The 15382-nt window shown below is 39.7% G+C and overlaps 1 protein-coding gene across 1 annotated transcript in view; it reads right to left on the minus strand.

The window, feature by feature from the left end:
• The window catches only part of LOC130192352 (MAM domain-containing glycosylphosphatidylinositol anchor protein 1), a 198739-nt gene that overhangs the window by 49250 nt on the left and 134107 nt on the right, over positions 1-15382 (minus strand). Inside the window, exons 7-9 of the mRNA XM_056412270.1 lie at positions 12199-12468; positions 6589-6918; positions 3943-4242 (exon numbers count right to left, since the gene is read on the minus strand). Of these exons, the coding sequence (XP_056268245.1) occupies positions 3943-4242; positions 6589-6918; positions 12199-12468 (900 nt within the window). The remainder of the gene's footprint in view (positions 1-3942; positions 4243-6588; positions 6919-12198; positions 12469-15382) is intronic.

A 15382-nucleotide genomic window follows, 5' to 3' on the forward strand; every position in this document is an offset into this window, starting at 1 on the left:
CAGAGAGAGAGAGAGAGAGAGTCCTCTCCTCTCTCATGGCCGGTAGTTAGCTGATTGATGACGACGAGAACGGCAGTCAGGGAGAACAGCCACTTCACTTGGAGGGGAAAGTGGGCAAATAAAGAAGGGAAGCAAAAGGTGACGAGAGGAAGTGAAAGAGTGTGTGTGTGTGTGTGGGGGGGGGGCAAGAATCTGCATATCCTCTTAATCAAGCCTGGCATGAGGAATGATGGCGTCCTTCCCTCACATCGATCAGCGGAGCTAAATTGTGTGGGAAAGAAAAACAAACAAACAAAGTGAATTGTGAGTGGTGCAAAAAAGAGGGGGAAGAGGAAGAGGAAGAGGGGAACGATCTGTTTTAACACACTTCTGTCATTCTTTTATGTTGTCTCTCCGTCTGCCAAATCATTTGTGTCCCCTCTTTAGTCCTCTTCCATCTCCCAATCGCACCATATTTGTTTTCGCAGCTTCCCACCCCCTGACCCTGCTTCCAGCTCCTCTCTCTCTCTCAACCCGTTCTCTCTCTCTTCTCTCAGTCCCGCTCATGTATGTGTCTCGCCTCTCTGTTTCCAGAGTGGGGCGGCGGCCACCTGGTCCATTAATCAGACCCGGCCAGTGAGGACGGGCGGAGCTCCGAGCGCGGCCCCTCCGCCCCGCCCGCATTAGCGAGCGCTGCAAATCCATCCGGGGAGACGGTGTCGGGCGTTTTCATCGAGTACGGCCCAAGAGTGCTTGGGGGGGGGGGGGGGGGGGGGGTACTATTAGTACATAATAGTTTATATTTAGTTATAGCGGCTGATTTGTGTTCCTCGTGTGGCTTTAATTAAATGCTCTTTACATGTAAATGAACAGGTTTCTTTTCTTTAGGCGAGGTCTCCAAAACGGCCATTTTGGCACATTTTAGATTTTAATTTTCTCATGTACCAAACCACATACAGGACTGTCTCAGAAAATTAGAATATTGTGATGAAGTTCTTTCTTTTCTGTAATGCAATTAAATAAACAAAAATGTCATGCATTCTGGATTCATTACAAATCAACTGAAATATTGCAAGCCTTTTATTCTGATTTATTGCTGATTATGGCTTACAGCTTAAGAAAACTCAAATATCCTATCTCTAAATATTAGAATATCATGAAAAAGTATACTAGTAGGGTATTAAACAAATCACTTGAATTGTCTAATTAACTCGAAACACTTGCAAGGGTTTCCTGAGCCTTGACAAACACTCAGCTGTTATAAATCTTTTTTTTTACTTGGTCTGAGGAAATATTAAAATTTTATGAGATAGGATTTTAGAGTTTTTTAAGCTGTAAGCCATAATCAGCAATATTAAAAGAATAAAAGGCTTGCAATATTTCAGTTGATTTGTAATGAATCCAGAATGCATGACATTTTTGTTTTTTTAATTGCATTACAGAAAATAAAGAACTTTATCACAATATTCTAATTTTCTGAGACAGTCCTGTATTTCACGTGTATGTTACTCACGGTGTTCAATGTATCCAAATACAGCATTTTTCAAGTTTAAAAATGTCATAAATGTTCTGAAGTTAAGTCAATGTACTTGGATATATGTATATATATATATATATATATATATATATATATAGTTGGTACTATTAGTACATAATAGTCTATATTTAGTTAGAGCAGCTGATTTGTGTTCCATGTGTGGCTTTAATTAAATGCTCTTTACATGTAAATAAACAGGTTTCTTTTCTTTACCCCTTAGAATGTGAGCATGTTCAGTATATATCCAAGTACATTGACTTTACTTCAGAAAATGTATGAAATTAATTAGTCTTATGGCTAAAAAAGTAGCACCTTCATTGAAGTTTCTCTGGAAGCTTTGGTCCATGAGGAACACTTTGTGTACTTTAGACTTTTGAGTCTTCGGAGCTCTCGCTCTTTCTTTTTGTGTCCTCTTGTTTTTCTCATCTCTTGAACAATTTCTAAAATATATATATATATATATAAATTTTTTTTTAAAGTTGAAAAATGCTGTATTTGGATACATTGAACACCATGAGTAACATACACGTGAAATATGTGGTTTGGTACATGAGAAAATTAAAATCTAAAATGTGCCAAAATGGCCGTTTTGGAGACCTCGGCTAAATTCTCTGGCCTAAAACTTCTCTAACTTTGTTCTGCTTCACGTTTTCAAGGTCAAACTTTTCAGGGAGAATGTTAACATATTTTAATAAGATTCTTGAGACTTTTAAACCTTTCAACTGCCTCATTCCAAAAATACAATCATCCTGGATGTGCTTTTTTCCAATTCAAACCTGAAATTTTTATATTTTCTTTGTGTGCCATCTTCAGTTTCTCTTAACCAGTAACATATATACTGATATGTACACATCTGGACAAAATAATAATAAAAATCCAAATGTAAAAATTATTCAAATAGCCCAAGTGGTTGCAGAGATACACCTTTTTTTTAGTTTTCTTTTCGGTATGCAATCTTCGGAGCAGAGGCCTAAAAATAGTAATTTTTTACTTACTAGCGCCATGATACACTGCTGCGCGAGGGACTAGGCTTCAACCCATACAGTCCACACTGATCTAATAACACTAATAACTCGTGGATGATGTACGTTCATGAATAAAGTCTGCTAAAAACATTGTGTCCTAACCCTCAGAACTAATTAAAGCTTCCTCATTCCACTTCCACATTTTGGTTTCTTTAATTGTTCTGAGTAGGATGGAGGTGTCATGGTGAAGTTCAGCTTCAAGCGATTAACCCCTGAGAGGATTGTATTCTGTATTTTAATATGTTGGCACCAGCATGTAGTTACACATGTGTAACCTCTATAGCTGTGTAATAACACTCTGCTTTTCAGGAATTATGGGATTCTGCTATAAAATAAATGTTATAATGTTATAAAAAAACACTATTTAAAGTTGGAGCATGCTCATAAAGAGCTCCAGCATGGAGTGCACATGCAAGCACTGGGTGACTATGTTGTCGTAAAGTGTGAAGCTAAATGGCATTATACGTGTTTTAACTGATCTCTGATATCACCGTAGAAACAAAGACATCTTTTTTTTTGTGTGGCCTTTGGAGGATTTTTTAAACATTTGTGGAGAATGACGTCGACTAAATATTTTCTCTCTCCTCGTACTACCATGGCGACTGTTCCTCTACTTTATTTTAAACATCGCTACAGTAAATATTATAGTTCTGAAGCTCTTTTTCGCCTCCCCCTCTTCTCTACCTCCGTCCGTCTCATGGATTGTGGAGGTCTGGATCATTATTACTCATTATTCATACACTGTCATATGTCAATGTCAATGATTCCTTCTGGTCACATGACATCTATTTTTCTGTCCATCCTGGCTAGGGATCCTCCTCCTGTTGCTCTCCTGAAGGGTTCTTCACTTTTTTCCCGGTGAAAGTTTTTTTTTCCTTCTATTTTTTGGGAGTTTTTCCTGATCCGATGTGAGGTCAAAGGTCAGGGATGTGTCGTATGTATACGGATTGTAAAGCCCTCTGAGGGGAATTCGCAATGTGTGATATCGGGCTATACAAAATAAACCGAATTAAATTTAAATAATGCAGAAGTTTCCCGGGGAAAGGAAAATGGTAGCCGACGAGGTTCTGGGAAGGTCTTTGGAACAATTAACGCACATTTGAGAAATGAGGTTTATGTTTTGATTGGTTAGTTTGTGAATTTCTATTTTTGGGGATGATTTTGCCTGCATTGAAGGGAACCTGCTAATCTCACATGTGTACGGACTGTAAAGCCCTCTGCGGAAAATTAGTCATTTGTGATATTGGGCTGTACAAAATAAACTGAATTGAATTCAGTTTTTTTTCGGCTACCTTAGGGATCCTTAAAGTTTCATGTCGTCCCGTCTCATCTGGAGCTTCACGGATGCTTCATAACCAACCGTGTTGCACGTGGTCGCGTCTGGTTCTCATCGACACTCACACAGCACGTTGAGCTGGACCAGCGCCTCCCTGCGCTTGATGTTGAGCCCGTTGTACGGCGCCGTCTGGCACCGGTACGGCCCCATCATGTCCCGACTGACGTTCTTCAGCCTCAGGCGGCCGTCGGGCGTCTCTATCGTCGTCCTGCCCGACGGCATCAGCAGGTCCTTCTCCGCCCGCGACCAGAGGATGGGCGGCCGCGGTTTGCCGTCGACCACCAAGCACACCAGCTCGACGTTGGCGCCCTCCCGCACGCTGACCACCTGGCCGCCCGGCGGAACCAACAGCACCGGAGGAGAGACTGCAGGGAAGGAGAGGAGGAAAGGAAGGGTGAGAACAGAAGTGTATCTTCTTACTTCAATGGAAACAAGGTTCAGCGTTTTTTATTTGCCATTTGTGCCGAGACCAACAGTCCAGACACATTTGGGCTCTCCGAGTCAACAGAGGTACAAACTCACTATAAGAACTAGAACGGGCACTCAGTAGAGCGCATACCTTCGCATATCACAAGATTGGGCATTGAATTATGAACATGTTGGCATTAGTTGCATGCCAATTGGATAGGAATTGACCGTGCTATGGTAAAAAGAAGATTTTAACCTTTTCATGACATTGACCATGACCTTTGACCCGATCGATCCCAAAATCTAATCAAATGGTCCCCGGATAATAAACAATCATCCCACCACATTTCATTCGATTCGGTTTAATACTTTTTGAGTTATGCGAGTAACACGCATACAAATAAATAAATAAATACACGGCGATCAAAACATAACCTTCCGCATTTTCAATGCAAAGGAAATAAGAACACATATAAAAACACACTGTACATAAGGTGGTAGAATATACAGTATTAGGTACAGGTTAATAAAAAGAGGTTATCAACACATAAAAGAAGGAGAGGGCAAAGGTTAATAAATAAATAAGCTTGTGCTGAGTGCTGCTCCTAGAGGGGAAATGAACAGTTATATGGGGATATTGCACATGTTGAGAGGTGGGGGAAGGTTATGTGGGGATATTGCACAGATTGGGATATTGCACATTTTCCAATAGTTCTGTTTTGCCATCAGTCTGTCGGGCTGGGAAGAAGCCGTCGAAAAAGCGTGACCTGTGGGTGACGATGCTGTTCGCTCTGCTGCATGTGCACTGTTTGTGTCAACAAACATAAACAATGTGTCTGAATTGTGTTTACTTTCTTTACAACGGTACAAACAACTGCAAGAGGAGAACATGAATCACACCATGTTCATTACATTGGTCGCTTCACAAAAAAAGCCCAAAAGACAGTTGATATGTTGTCTGTGGGGCCCTCAGTCACAATGGACACAATATCAGGAACTGGACATTGACCCCTCAATATTTTCATGTATTTCTTATTGTTATTGATTGTTAATTGTTTCATTTAGTCACCTGGCATGTGTGTGTATCTGCAATCGAGGCTTGAATTATGGAATAATGTTGAAATGGATTTAAGAATGGTGAACTCCTTTTTGGTTTTCAAGGGAATTATTTATAAAACAATTCTTGAGAGTTATAAAAGTAATTAAAAACGTATTAATATGGAAGATGTATGTGGTCGTATATATAAATATATTTTGTTTTTTATTTTGTTTATTGTTGTTTTTTGTTGTTTTATTTTCTTCTTTATTTTATATTAATTTTCTGATTTATTTTGATTTCAATTTAGGATAGGAATTTATAAGAATTGTTTTGCTTCTACCTATACCTTTTCAGTCTTTCTCTTTTGTATATTATATAGGATAATATTGTATTGTATTTGATTTGATTGACTGAATAAAAAATACAAACAAACAAACAAAATTGTGTGAGAGGTGCATGCTGGTTACGATGAGTAAAGCTCATGCAGGCACTTAGGTCAGCTCAGGGGTCCTTCAGGAAGAAAGCGAGGGAAACGCTACGCTAGTTGTATTAGCTGGTTATAGACCAACAGCCTGCAGTAGAGTTACTGACTGTGATTGTTTGCACGCCTGGATATTCTATGTGTCCAAGTGTGCAACATGTGGCATGGAAGTATCTACTAAATGGCGATATGGATGTATGGCATCTGCTTCTGGAGGAGGACATGACTTTTGAAGTGACAGATGGTGTGAATAGAAAAAGTGGATAACAGAGACAGACGGAGATTAAAACGGAATAGAAATAAACGGACATTTACGAGGGTAATTTTTATCGGACGATCACAGTTTCAATGAAAAGAAAAGAAAAAAAGTTATACAATTATCAAAATTCACACAAATTCCCAGAGATAAAAAGACCTCAAACTTGACGTATAGTTACAATCGGCTTATTAAAAACCTCTAACCCAGGGGTCAGGAACCTATGGCTCTTCCGGTGACGGCATATGCGATATGCCCCCGCCCCCCCCTCCCCGTAGCATCATGCAGCACCAGAAGTCGCATTAAAAGCAAGACATAATTAATTTATTATACGTTAAAAATACTATATGGCTCTCAATGAAATATATTTAGAAATATTTGGCTTTTATGGCTCTCCCAATCAAAAAGGTTCCTGACCCCTGCTCTAACCAGTACATGTGCAACCGAATAGACTCTTGCTTGCACATGCATGTAGTTCACAGAGATATCAAATTAAAAATAAATACAAAAAGCAGAAAGCCCCTCACCGCTGTTCTGAGTGATGTTGACGTCCACTCGGAGCTCCAGGCCTCTGCTGCCCAGGAAGTTGGCCACGCAGCTGTACATGGCCAAGTCCCTGAACTTCATGTCCACGATCTCCAAGCTGCTGGTGCCGGGCGCCATGTCCGGGTCGCTGCGCAGCAGGATCAGGCTGTCCGAGTTGAAGACCGGCGCCCCGTTCTTGTACCAGGTGTAGTTGACCTTGTCCTGCGGGGTGGCGTCGACATGGCACGACAGCTTGAGGTCGCGACCCATCTGGATGCTCTCGCTGTCCTTGTTGGAGTCCGGCGTGATCTGGAAGGTCAGGTTGCTCATCGCTGTGTGGAAGAGGAAGAGAGGAACAGGGTTGAATAGGAGGTAGATTCGCGGATTACAGGGTCAATCGAGTGGGGGAGGGACTTTAAAAAAAAAATACCCACAAAGAAATGAAAAAATAAAATAAATTGTGTATTTTCTTCTCGTCATTTTCATTTTTTTTCTCTAGAATCTTTTACTTTCAGCCAGAATACAATTTTACAAAGCGACGCATTTTATGTTTTTTTACTCAAATTCACTCACAAGCTCAGTAACCGTAGGTATAAAAGTACACAGTGAGGACATTACTAGCAATGATATAATTTATTCTAAATTTAAGTTTAAAATATTAAGCTGTATATTAATATACAACATTTTAAACAGTTTTTAAATGCAGCCCTTATTTTAATTGAAATGAGAAAGGAACAATTAAATTATTATTATGTATTATTTATAATTCATCCAGTTACATTTTAAAACTGATGATGATTTTTGAGATATTATTCAATTAAAATGTCTTTATTTGATTTGTCACTATATTCAACAAATAACATATACACATGCGTTTGAATGGGTGTCCAAGTATACAAAAAGGGTCATATGTTGTGCGTTTTATTGCCATTATAACAAAATGAATCAAAAAAAATAACCACAAATAAAAAGCATCCTGCCAAATTCATTCATTCATAAATTAACGAGTATCTCAGTGGTCTCCAAACTGATAAGTGAGGAGCACTTAAACATTTATTATGTCTGAGTAATGCTTGGCATTGATGAAGATGTGTGTCCTTGTACTCTATGATTATTATACAGTGTCTGGCAATTTATCTTTTACTCAGTGCATAACCTTTTTTAAATTATATTTTAAAATTACATTTGGCAATGTATGTTGTGGCAATTACATTTTTTTTAATGTTTAATTTGTCCAATATAAATCAAATGTAATGAATGGAGGAGGCAGAAGATAGCTGATACCAGCTTTAAATAATGTCACCAAGAAATCCAGTTTGTGGGGTGTATGGGTGCTAAACTTTTTTCTTGTGGTATAATTTTGTATAATTCTCTTTTTCTTTTTATTTGTTAAATTATATTTTTTAAATTACATTTGGCAATTTATGTCGGAGCAATTAACTTATTTTTAAATGTTGTATTTTTTCAATATGAATCAAATTGAATGAATGATGGAGGCAGAAGATAGCTGATACCAGCTTTAAATTATAGCCAACAAATCCAATTTGTGGTGTGCCAATCTTATTTCTTGTGGTCTAATTTTTTTGAATTCTGTACGTATTTTTATTTATTAGGGCCCGAGACGACGAAAATGTATCGTCCGGACCTTATTGTTTTTGTTTTTTATTATTTATTATTATTATTATTATTATTATTAGCATGGGGAATGGAGATGATACGAAAATCTCCTGCCGCGAACGTCAAAAAAATCCAAGCGTCGATCAGGAATCATGAAATAAATTTTAATTTTTGGGAAAAAACAAAAAGTGACAGCCATCTAGCTCCCCTTGAGGTAGAAAGACTTTTTTTTTTTTTTGACTGGACGACTGATTTTGAAATTTTGGAGAGGTTCACCTGCCTGCTGCTCAAATAACTCAATGGTGGCCAAATGCGCCTAACATTAACTAGATTTTTTTTTTTTTTTTTTAAAAAATTTTTTTTTTTTTTTTTTTTTCTTTTTTTTGTCCGATTCTTCCGATTCACCCTGTCCATTCTGTGGTCATCAATCTGTCATAATGAAAATCAATGAACATTTAAAGGGTGTGGCCTAATATTTGAAGTTACATAACTTCCAAATCCCTTTGGCCTACCCTCAATTTCTATCATATGTCCATATCCTTATCCTTCCCTATTTTTTTTTTCATAATATTTGAACATTGAGGGCGCTATCCAATATCTGCATTTTTTTTTTTTTTTTTTTTTTTGTAAAACAGTTAAGTTAACCTAGAGCGTCCTCCCGATTCCGATTCCAACAATGCCCTATATGATGAATGATCTTACCTTTTTCCTCTTAAGTCTTTAAAAATATTAAAAAATATTAAACTTTGAAGCGGTGGAAAAACAAAAACAAAAAAATAAAAAAACAAACCAAGTTGATGTAACTTGCCCATACATGATGTAATCAATGATCCATTCTGCTCTCATTTTCAAGATATCCCTGACTACTGACCCTAAAGATTAATATGCAAATCAAAGCGCTGCCTAGTGGCACCATGGTTACATACATGTTTCTATGTTTTATTCTTTTATACCCTGCTCATCACAGATTAGTCAGATCCCACTCAGAAGATCTAATAACCTGCTGTGCCACACCTCATGCTCCCCTGCGACGCTCGTTGGACATTGGGACATCGGGTTTGTCGGTATTATCTCAAAGTATGGTGGCCGCCGTGTATCGACTCGACACATCGACTCCACATCCATCTCCAAACTCCACACTCCATGCATGAGTGGACAGACTCAGGAAGATTGTCTTATTTCTCATTTTGTCATTCCACTGCGTGGGCGCCACCTACTGGTCTTGGGAACACAAATAGTTCTTTTCGCCCCCAATGGTATTTACCCCCAATTCACGATTACCTCGTAATTAGGCCTGCGTGTCCAAAATGCTCTGCCTAAAGAAAAAACCAGCACCCACTTAGCTCCACCCTTAGATCTTCCAAAATTTTTTTTTTAAAAAAAATCTTTTTTTTTTTTTTTAAAATTTTTACTGGATTCAAAATTTCAGGGGGAATTCCGAAAATTTGCGGTCATCACAATTAATTCGCGAAGAAAATATCTACCGAATCTTGTCCGGTCAAGCAGCGTCGGAGGCGGCTCGGTCTGAAGGGCCGCGCGGTCTGAAGTCGCTTCTCTTCTGGGTCAATGACGAGCGCTCAATCGGCGGTAACATTTAAAGGGTGTGTGCCTATATTTTTTGTTTACATAACTTCCAAATCCTTTAGCCTAGCCTCACCAAATTTCTATCATATGTCCATATATCCTTAACTTAACCTTTTTTTTTTTTAATATTTGAACATTAGGCGCTATCACATTATCTGCATTTTTTGATTTTTGATGTTTTTTTGTTTGACACAAACATTCCTCTCCTCCTCGACTCCTCCATTCATTCCAAACTCGCCCTATACATGATCTTGACCTTTCTCTCCTTAAGTCTTTGAAGATTAAAAAATATTAAACTTTGAGCGAACGTGGAAACTTGTAAAACAAAACATAAAACAAACACAAACCAAGTCCAAAGTGATCTCACCATACATGATGTAATGTGATCCCATATTTCAGATATCATGTATATCACATTGAAGATGAAGATTAATTTTTTAAAATGGTCATGGTCTTATGGTCACCCAGCCAAGTGTTGAAGTTATTATTTTTTTATTCTTTTATACTGCTCAGATCAGATTAGTCAGATCCCACTCAAAATTTCCCAAAGATACCTTAATACCTTGGTAATGCTCCTCGTAACTCGTTGGGAATACGTGGAACAACATTGGGGTCAAATAGCGTCCATGCGGTCCTTCGCCGGGAGCTTAACCAACCACCACATCTGATCTCCACCAATCGGATCCAAATGATGAGACACATGTGTGATGAGACCTGCTGTCTAATCAATTTGTTATTTCTAATACATCACCCAGTCACTGGTAGCATAGAACACAATACTTCTTTCTTTTGAGCCTTGTATCTGCCCGTTTGGACCAATAATTCATCATATCATCATATTTCATCATTGGTACTGCTCTAACGAGAATTACATTGTGATATTTAGACCACCGTAAGCTTTCGTTTTTTAGAAATTTTTTTTTAAAAATTTTTTTTAAACTTTCAAAATTCGCCCTTTCAAAACGAAAATCCGCTTCATCATTAATTGGTCAAGCATCATAATCTCCGATCTATATCGGTATGTCATTAGATTCGGAGAAGAAAACGTCTAACTCTCTTGGGTCTTTTGGTCGCAAAATTGTAAACGCTTGTCGTCCGGCCGCAGCGACGACGACCGGCCGACGGCTTTCGGCATGCGCCGTTTTTATTTATTTTCGGTGTTTTTACTTTGCCCCCTATGGAGGAGAAGAATGATAAACTATCTGTCATATCTAATACGGAACAGTAGACGAGTGTGTGAAAAGAAACCAAAGGGAAAAGTGAATTGAAGAGCAGAGAGCAGACAGAGAGAGAGAGAGAGAGATCGATCCAGAATAAAACATGGGGGAAACAAAATCAAGGACAAAGAGTAACTCTCACACTGTCAGATTTCATTTTCACTTTCAAAGGCTGCGTTCCCCCAACAGATTTACATGTTGAATACCAAACAGCTCGTTCTGCTCCTCCACTAACGAGAGAGAGAGAGAGAGAGAGAGAGAGAGAGAGAGAGAGAGAGAGAGAGAGAGAGAGAGAGAGAGAGAGAGAGAGAGAGAGGCGCTCAGCTTAAACTCGTTTAAGCTCGATAACCAGACGCTCGGGTGGAGCCGCGTGTTGTTTGAGGCGGTGACCAAATGTTCAACATGCAACTTTTACCTGGTGAGTGTGGAGACAGTGTGTGTGCCTACCAGACCTCTCCATCCTATGCACTTTAATTGATCTTGAGTGTGTGTCTGTGTGTCACGTTCACCGTCTTGCCACCTGTGCTGGCGTGACGATGCGTTCAGGCCCATTACGCGAACAAGAGAAAGCCATCCAGCATACGTTAGCTAACAGGAGAGACGGTCGCTAATTGCCTCCACTCCAGTCTCACTAATTGGTGTGAATAAAGATGATTAAAGGGACTAAAAATAGCCGGCGGCTACGAGGAGATTTGCAAGAATTCTTGTGTTAACGGCAGAAAAAAACTGCAATACTTATTAGTCCGCCTGACTCACATCAGCTCTCTCTAACGATGGATCACCTGCAGGTGTGTCACACACACACACACACACACACACATGCAGTAAGACACACATTCACACAGTCAAATAATGAAGCTAACGAGGATAATAGATGTCACTTTTTATATTATTTTATATTTATATTACTTTTTATATATTTCACATTGAAAGAGATGAAGACTAAAAATACAGTCGGTTTAATTGAAAAATTTTAGTTAATCCTTATTTTAAATTTTTTTTTTTTAGGTTTTGTACACTATCCCCTCAGCTATCAAAAGGAAAGAAAAAATACACATAGCATGATTAAAAAATAAGAAAAAAATGTCACACGTTTCAGTTTCAAAGCGTATAAATACTGCAACCTGGATGACCGCGGCGTGAATCATGTGAAGTTGGGACCGAGCCCCCCCCCCCCCCCCCCCGCGTACTTACTCCGGACCACCAGGTTGACGTTCTTGCGGGCGGGGTTGCCCACGTTGTTGACGGCGGTGCAGTTGTAGAAGCCTCCGTCGGCCGGGGTGACGGCGCGCAGGGTCAGCGTCGGCCCTCGGACCTGAGCGCTGAGGGGCAGCAGGCCGGGGTACCGGGACCACACCACGGTGGGGAGGGGGAAGCCCGCGATCACCTCGCAGGTCAACAGCACGTCCTGCCCGGGGTCCACCACCACCGTGTCGTTCACCGACAGCCGGATCATCGGGGGACCTGGGGGGGGGGGAAGAGAGACAGAGAGTGGAAAAGAAAACGGGGAGGGAAAAACGTTGATTTTTTTTTTGCGATCGCTGTACAAAATGGATGGTTCACTGACCGCTAGATGTTGTAAATAATGATAATGGTCCCTACATAGTAGTAGTATTTAATATTTTGTATTTGATTTGTCATTGGTGTTGTGTGTTGTGTATGCATGTGTGTTGTATATGTACATATATATTTTGTTTTGTATTTTACTTTTATTTTACTTTGTATACTTCTATATCTTTCATCCCTGTTTCTTATATTTTGTGTTTTGTTTTTTATTCTTGTGTGTTTGGTTTATTGGTGCTGCTACTGTCACGACAAATTTCCCCTTGGGGATTAATAAAGTATATATCTATCTATCTATCTATCTATAGTGTCCAAATGAAGCTCTGTGTGGGATCGCAGGATGGCTACAGGGTTGAGCATGTCGGTGATGACGTCTGGCTCTGAGGATTCTCCGTCTGTCCTTCGCATATCTCCTGATCCGAGCTAAGGGCCGCGCGGCCATCGCAGATACCGACGAGCATTAGTCGCGTAACGGCCCCGCGCAATTTATTTTAAAGTGAGAATTGGAGGATGTGTTATGTTACTGTGTGAGCGAGTGCATACATCATAATGTACATCACGATATCTTAAAAGGAAGGAAAAAATATGAGGCTGAGCACCTCACGAGCACATTTTATGAGCGTGTGGTTTGACCTCCTGGTCTTCACATACCTCAGCTCCCGTTATTACATTTATTATGTAATGTGTTACTGCAAATGCATTTACTTGGTATCAAACTCAAACCTTGCTTTATTGGCTAAAGTCAAAACTCTGGAACCAATCAGTAAAGCATTACAGTTAATGTCTTGTTCCCATACTCTCATATTGTCGAGCTATTGCATCACTTTCCTATGGCGGAAAAAATAAAGGACGACCCACAATGCAACTGCAGAGTGTGTGTGGGGGGGGGGGGGAATCCTGTTGCCAGATAGAGATCGATCGGACCGCGGCAGTTTAAATAAAATACCCAAAAAAGGCGCGGGGCACGCACACACACAAACACTACACACTACACACTACGAAGGAGAGAATAAATGACAGAATGTGTCTCCTCTGTCTCCTCTGTGTCTTCTCTGTCTTGATTGTTTAATTCCCTGCACCTGCCCTCAGCCACTCTTGTCTCGTTAGTGTCTGATGTCGTACACCTGTGTTTCCCCCCTATATATTGTGTCAGTCTTTCCCTTGTCTCCTGTCGGATTGTCGTCTATGGTCCTGTGTCCTTTTCCCGTCGTCCTTTCTGTATTCCTGATTCTGCCTGTTTGACCCTGAACCTGGATCCTCTGCCTGCCTCTTTTGGACCTTGTTGGTTTTTTTTGTAAACTGTTTTGCCTCATTAAAGAGTGCCTTTTTTTTGTTATTCATATTGCGTCCAGCCGGTCTCTCTGCGCCTGAGCCTCACCCCGTCACAAGAACCTGACAGAATGAAGCAACAGAGGGCTGAAAGTAACAAAATAAAAAGTTAATACTCATGGAGAAGAGTAAGGTCTAGAAAGAGAGACCTCTACTGTCCAAGTGAAACCAGAATGCACACACACACACACTACACACGACGAAGCAGAGAATAAACGACAGAATGAAGCAACAGAGGGATGAAAGTAACAAAATAAAAAGTTAATAATCATGGAGAAGAGTAAGGTCTAGAAAGAGAGACCTCTACTGTACAAGTGAAACCAGAATGCACACACACACACACACTGATAACACAATGGCATAATCTCGTATGCAGAATTACCAAATGAGAGAGTGAACATATAATATAGAGATCATTTTGATAGAAGCATCAGTGTAGATGCATATAAGAGAGTTAACCCCAAAGAAAAGGACCTCGACACTGTTTATGAAGGATGCCACAGGTTGTTCCTGTGATGCCACTGGTGGTTGTGTGTGTGTGTGTGTGTGTGGTTGTGTGTGTGTGTGCGCACAGCTTCGGTGGTTGTCCTGCTCAATTTTCTGCACAACTGTAGCAAATGACACGCTCGACACGTGGACTCAATGGAATGTCATGAGGCGTTATAGATTTGTCAGGTCTGGGATGTTCTCAGTAACGTGTTAGCCACGGGGAAGATTTATGAGACGACAACAGGCCGTGTCTGCTGATAGCTGGGGTATTAAATTAATGTTCTCCAAGGTCCAGTTAGAGACGCAAAGGTCCGGAACATCACAACAATGTCAAACTTGAGCTATTAATTAATGCCAAATTATTGAAGTATAGCCTATAGCATTTGTATTGACATGTGACAAATCAAATAAAGACATTTTAATTGAATAATATCTCAATAACATGCATCGTCAGTTTCAAAATGTAACTGTATGAAATATAAATAATACATATAATAATAATAATTACAATATTCTTCTCTCATTTTAACAATCAGGGCTGCGTTTAAAAATAAAATTAAAAGAACATTACAGAAAGCTTTGGAAAAAAATGTTGTATTAATACTTAACAGATTAATACTTAAAACTTCATTTTATACCCCTGGCTTATCCTAGACTCCAATCGCCAAAGACTTTGCACTCTTTCAATATGCAATTGTTATGAATTATTGTTAAAGTCTAAATCGTCTCTCCTCATTAAATTGCAGCCTGTCTGTCCTTCGGGTTCTGAGTCATGCTGCCCCTAGTGGCCAGACGTCAGGCCGGTTACTGATAAAAGGAGAAAACATCACGGGTATCACGAACAGACAAAACGTCGAAGGGTGATCCAATTAAATAGTTCATTATTGCTTTGTTTGCTTTTTAAACCGGTTGACATTTAATTAAATCAATTGCACGGCTTTTTGCAGCAAACACACGTTGTCGATTTTGTTTGCTTCTCCAGAACAAATGCTCTCCG

Source organism: Pseudoliparis swirei, chromosome 4 (genome assembly GCF_029220125.1).
Source record: "Pseudoliparis swirei isolate HS2019 ecotype Mariana Trench chromosome 4, NWPU_hadal_v1, whole genome shotgun sequence".
NCBI classification, from domain to species: Eukaryota; Metazoa; Chordata; class Actinopteri; order Perciformes; family Liparidae; genus Pseudoliparis; species Pseudoliparis swirei.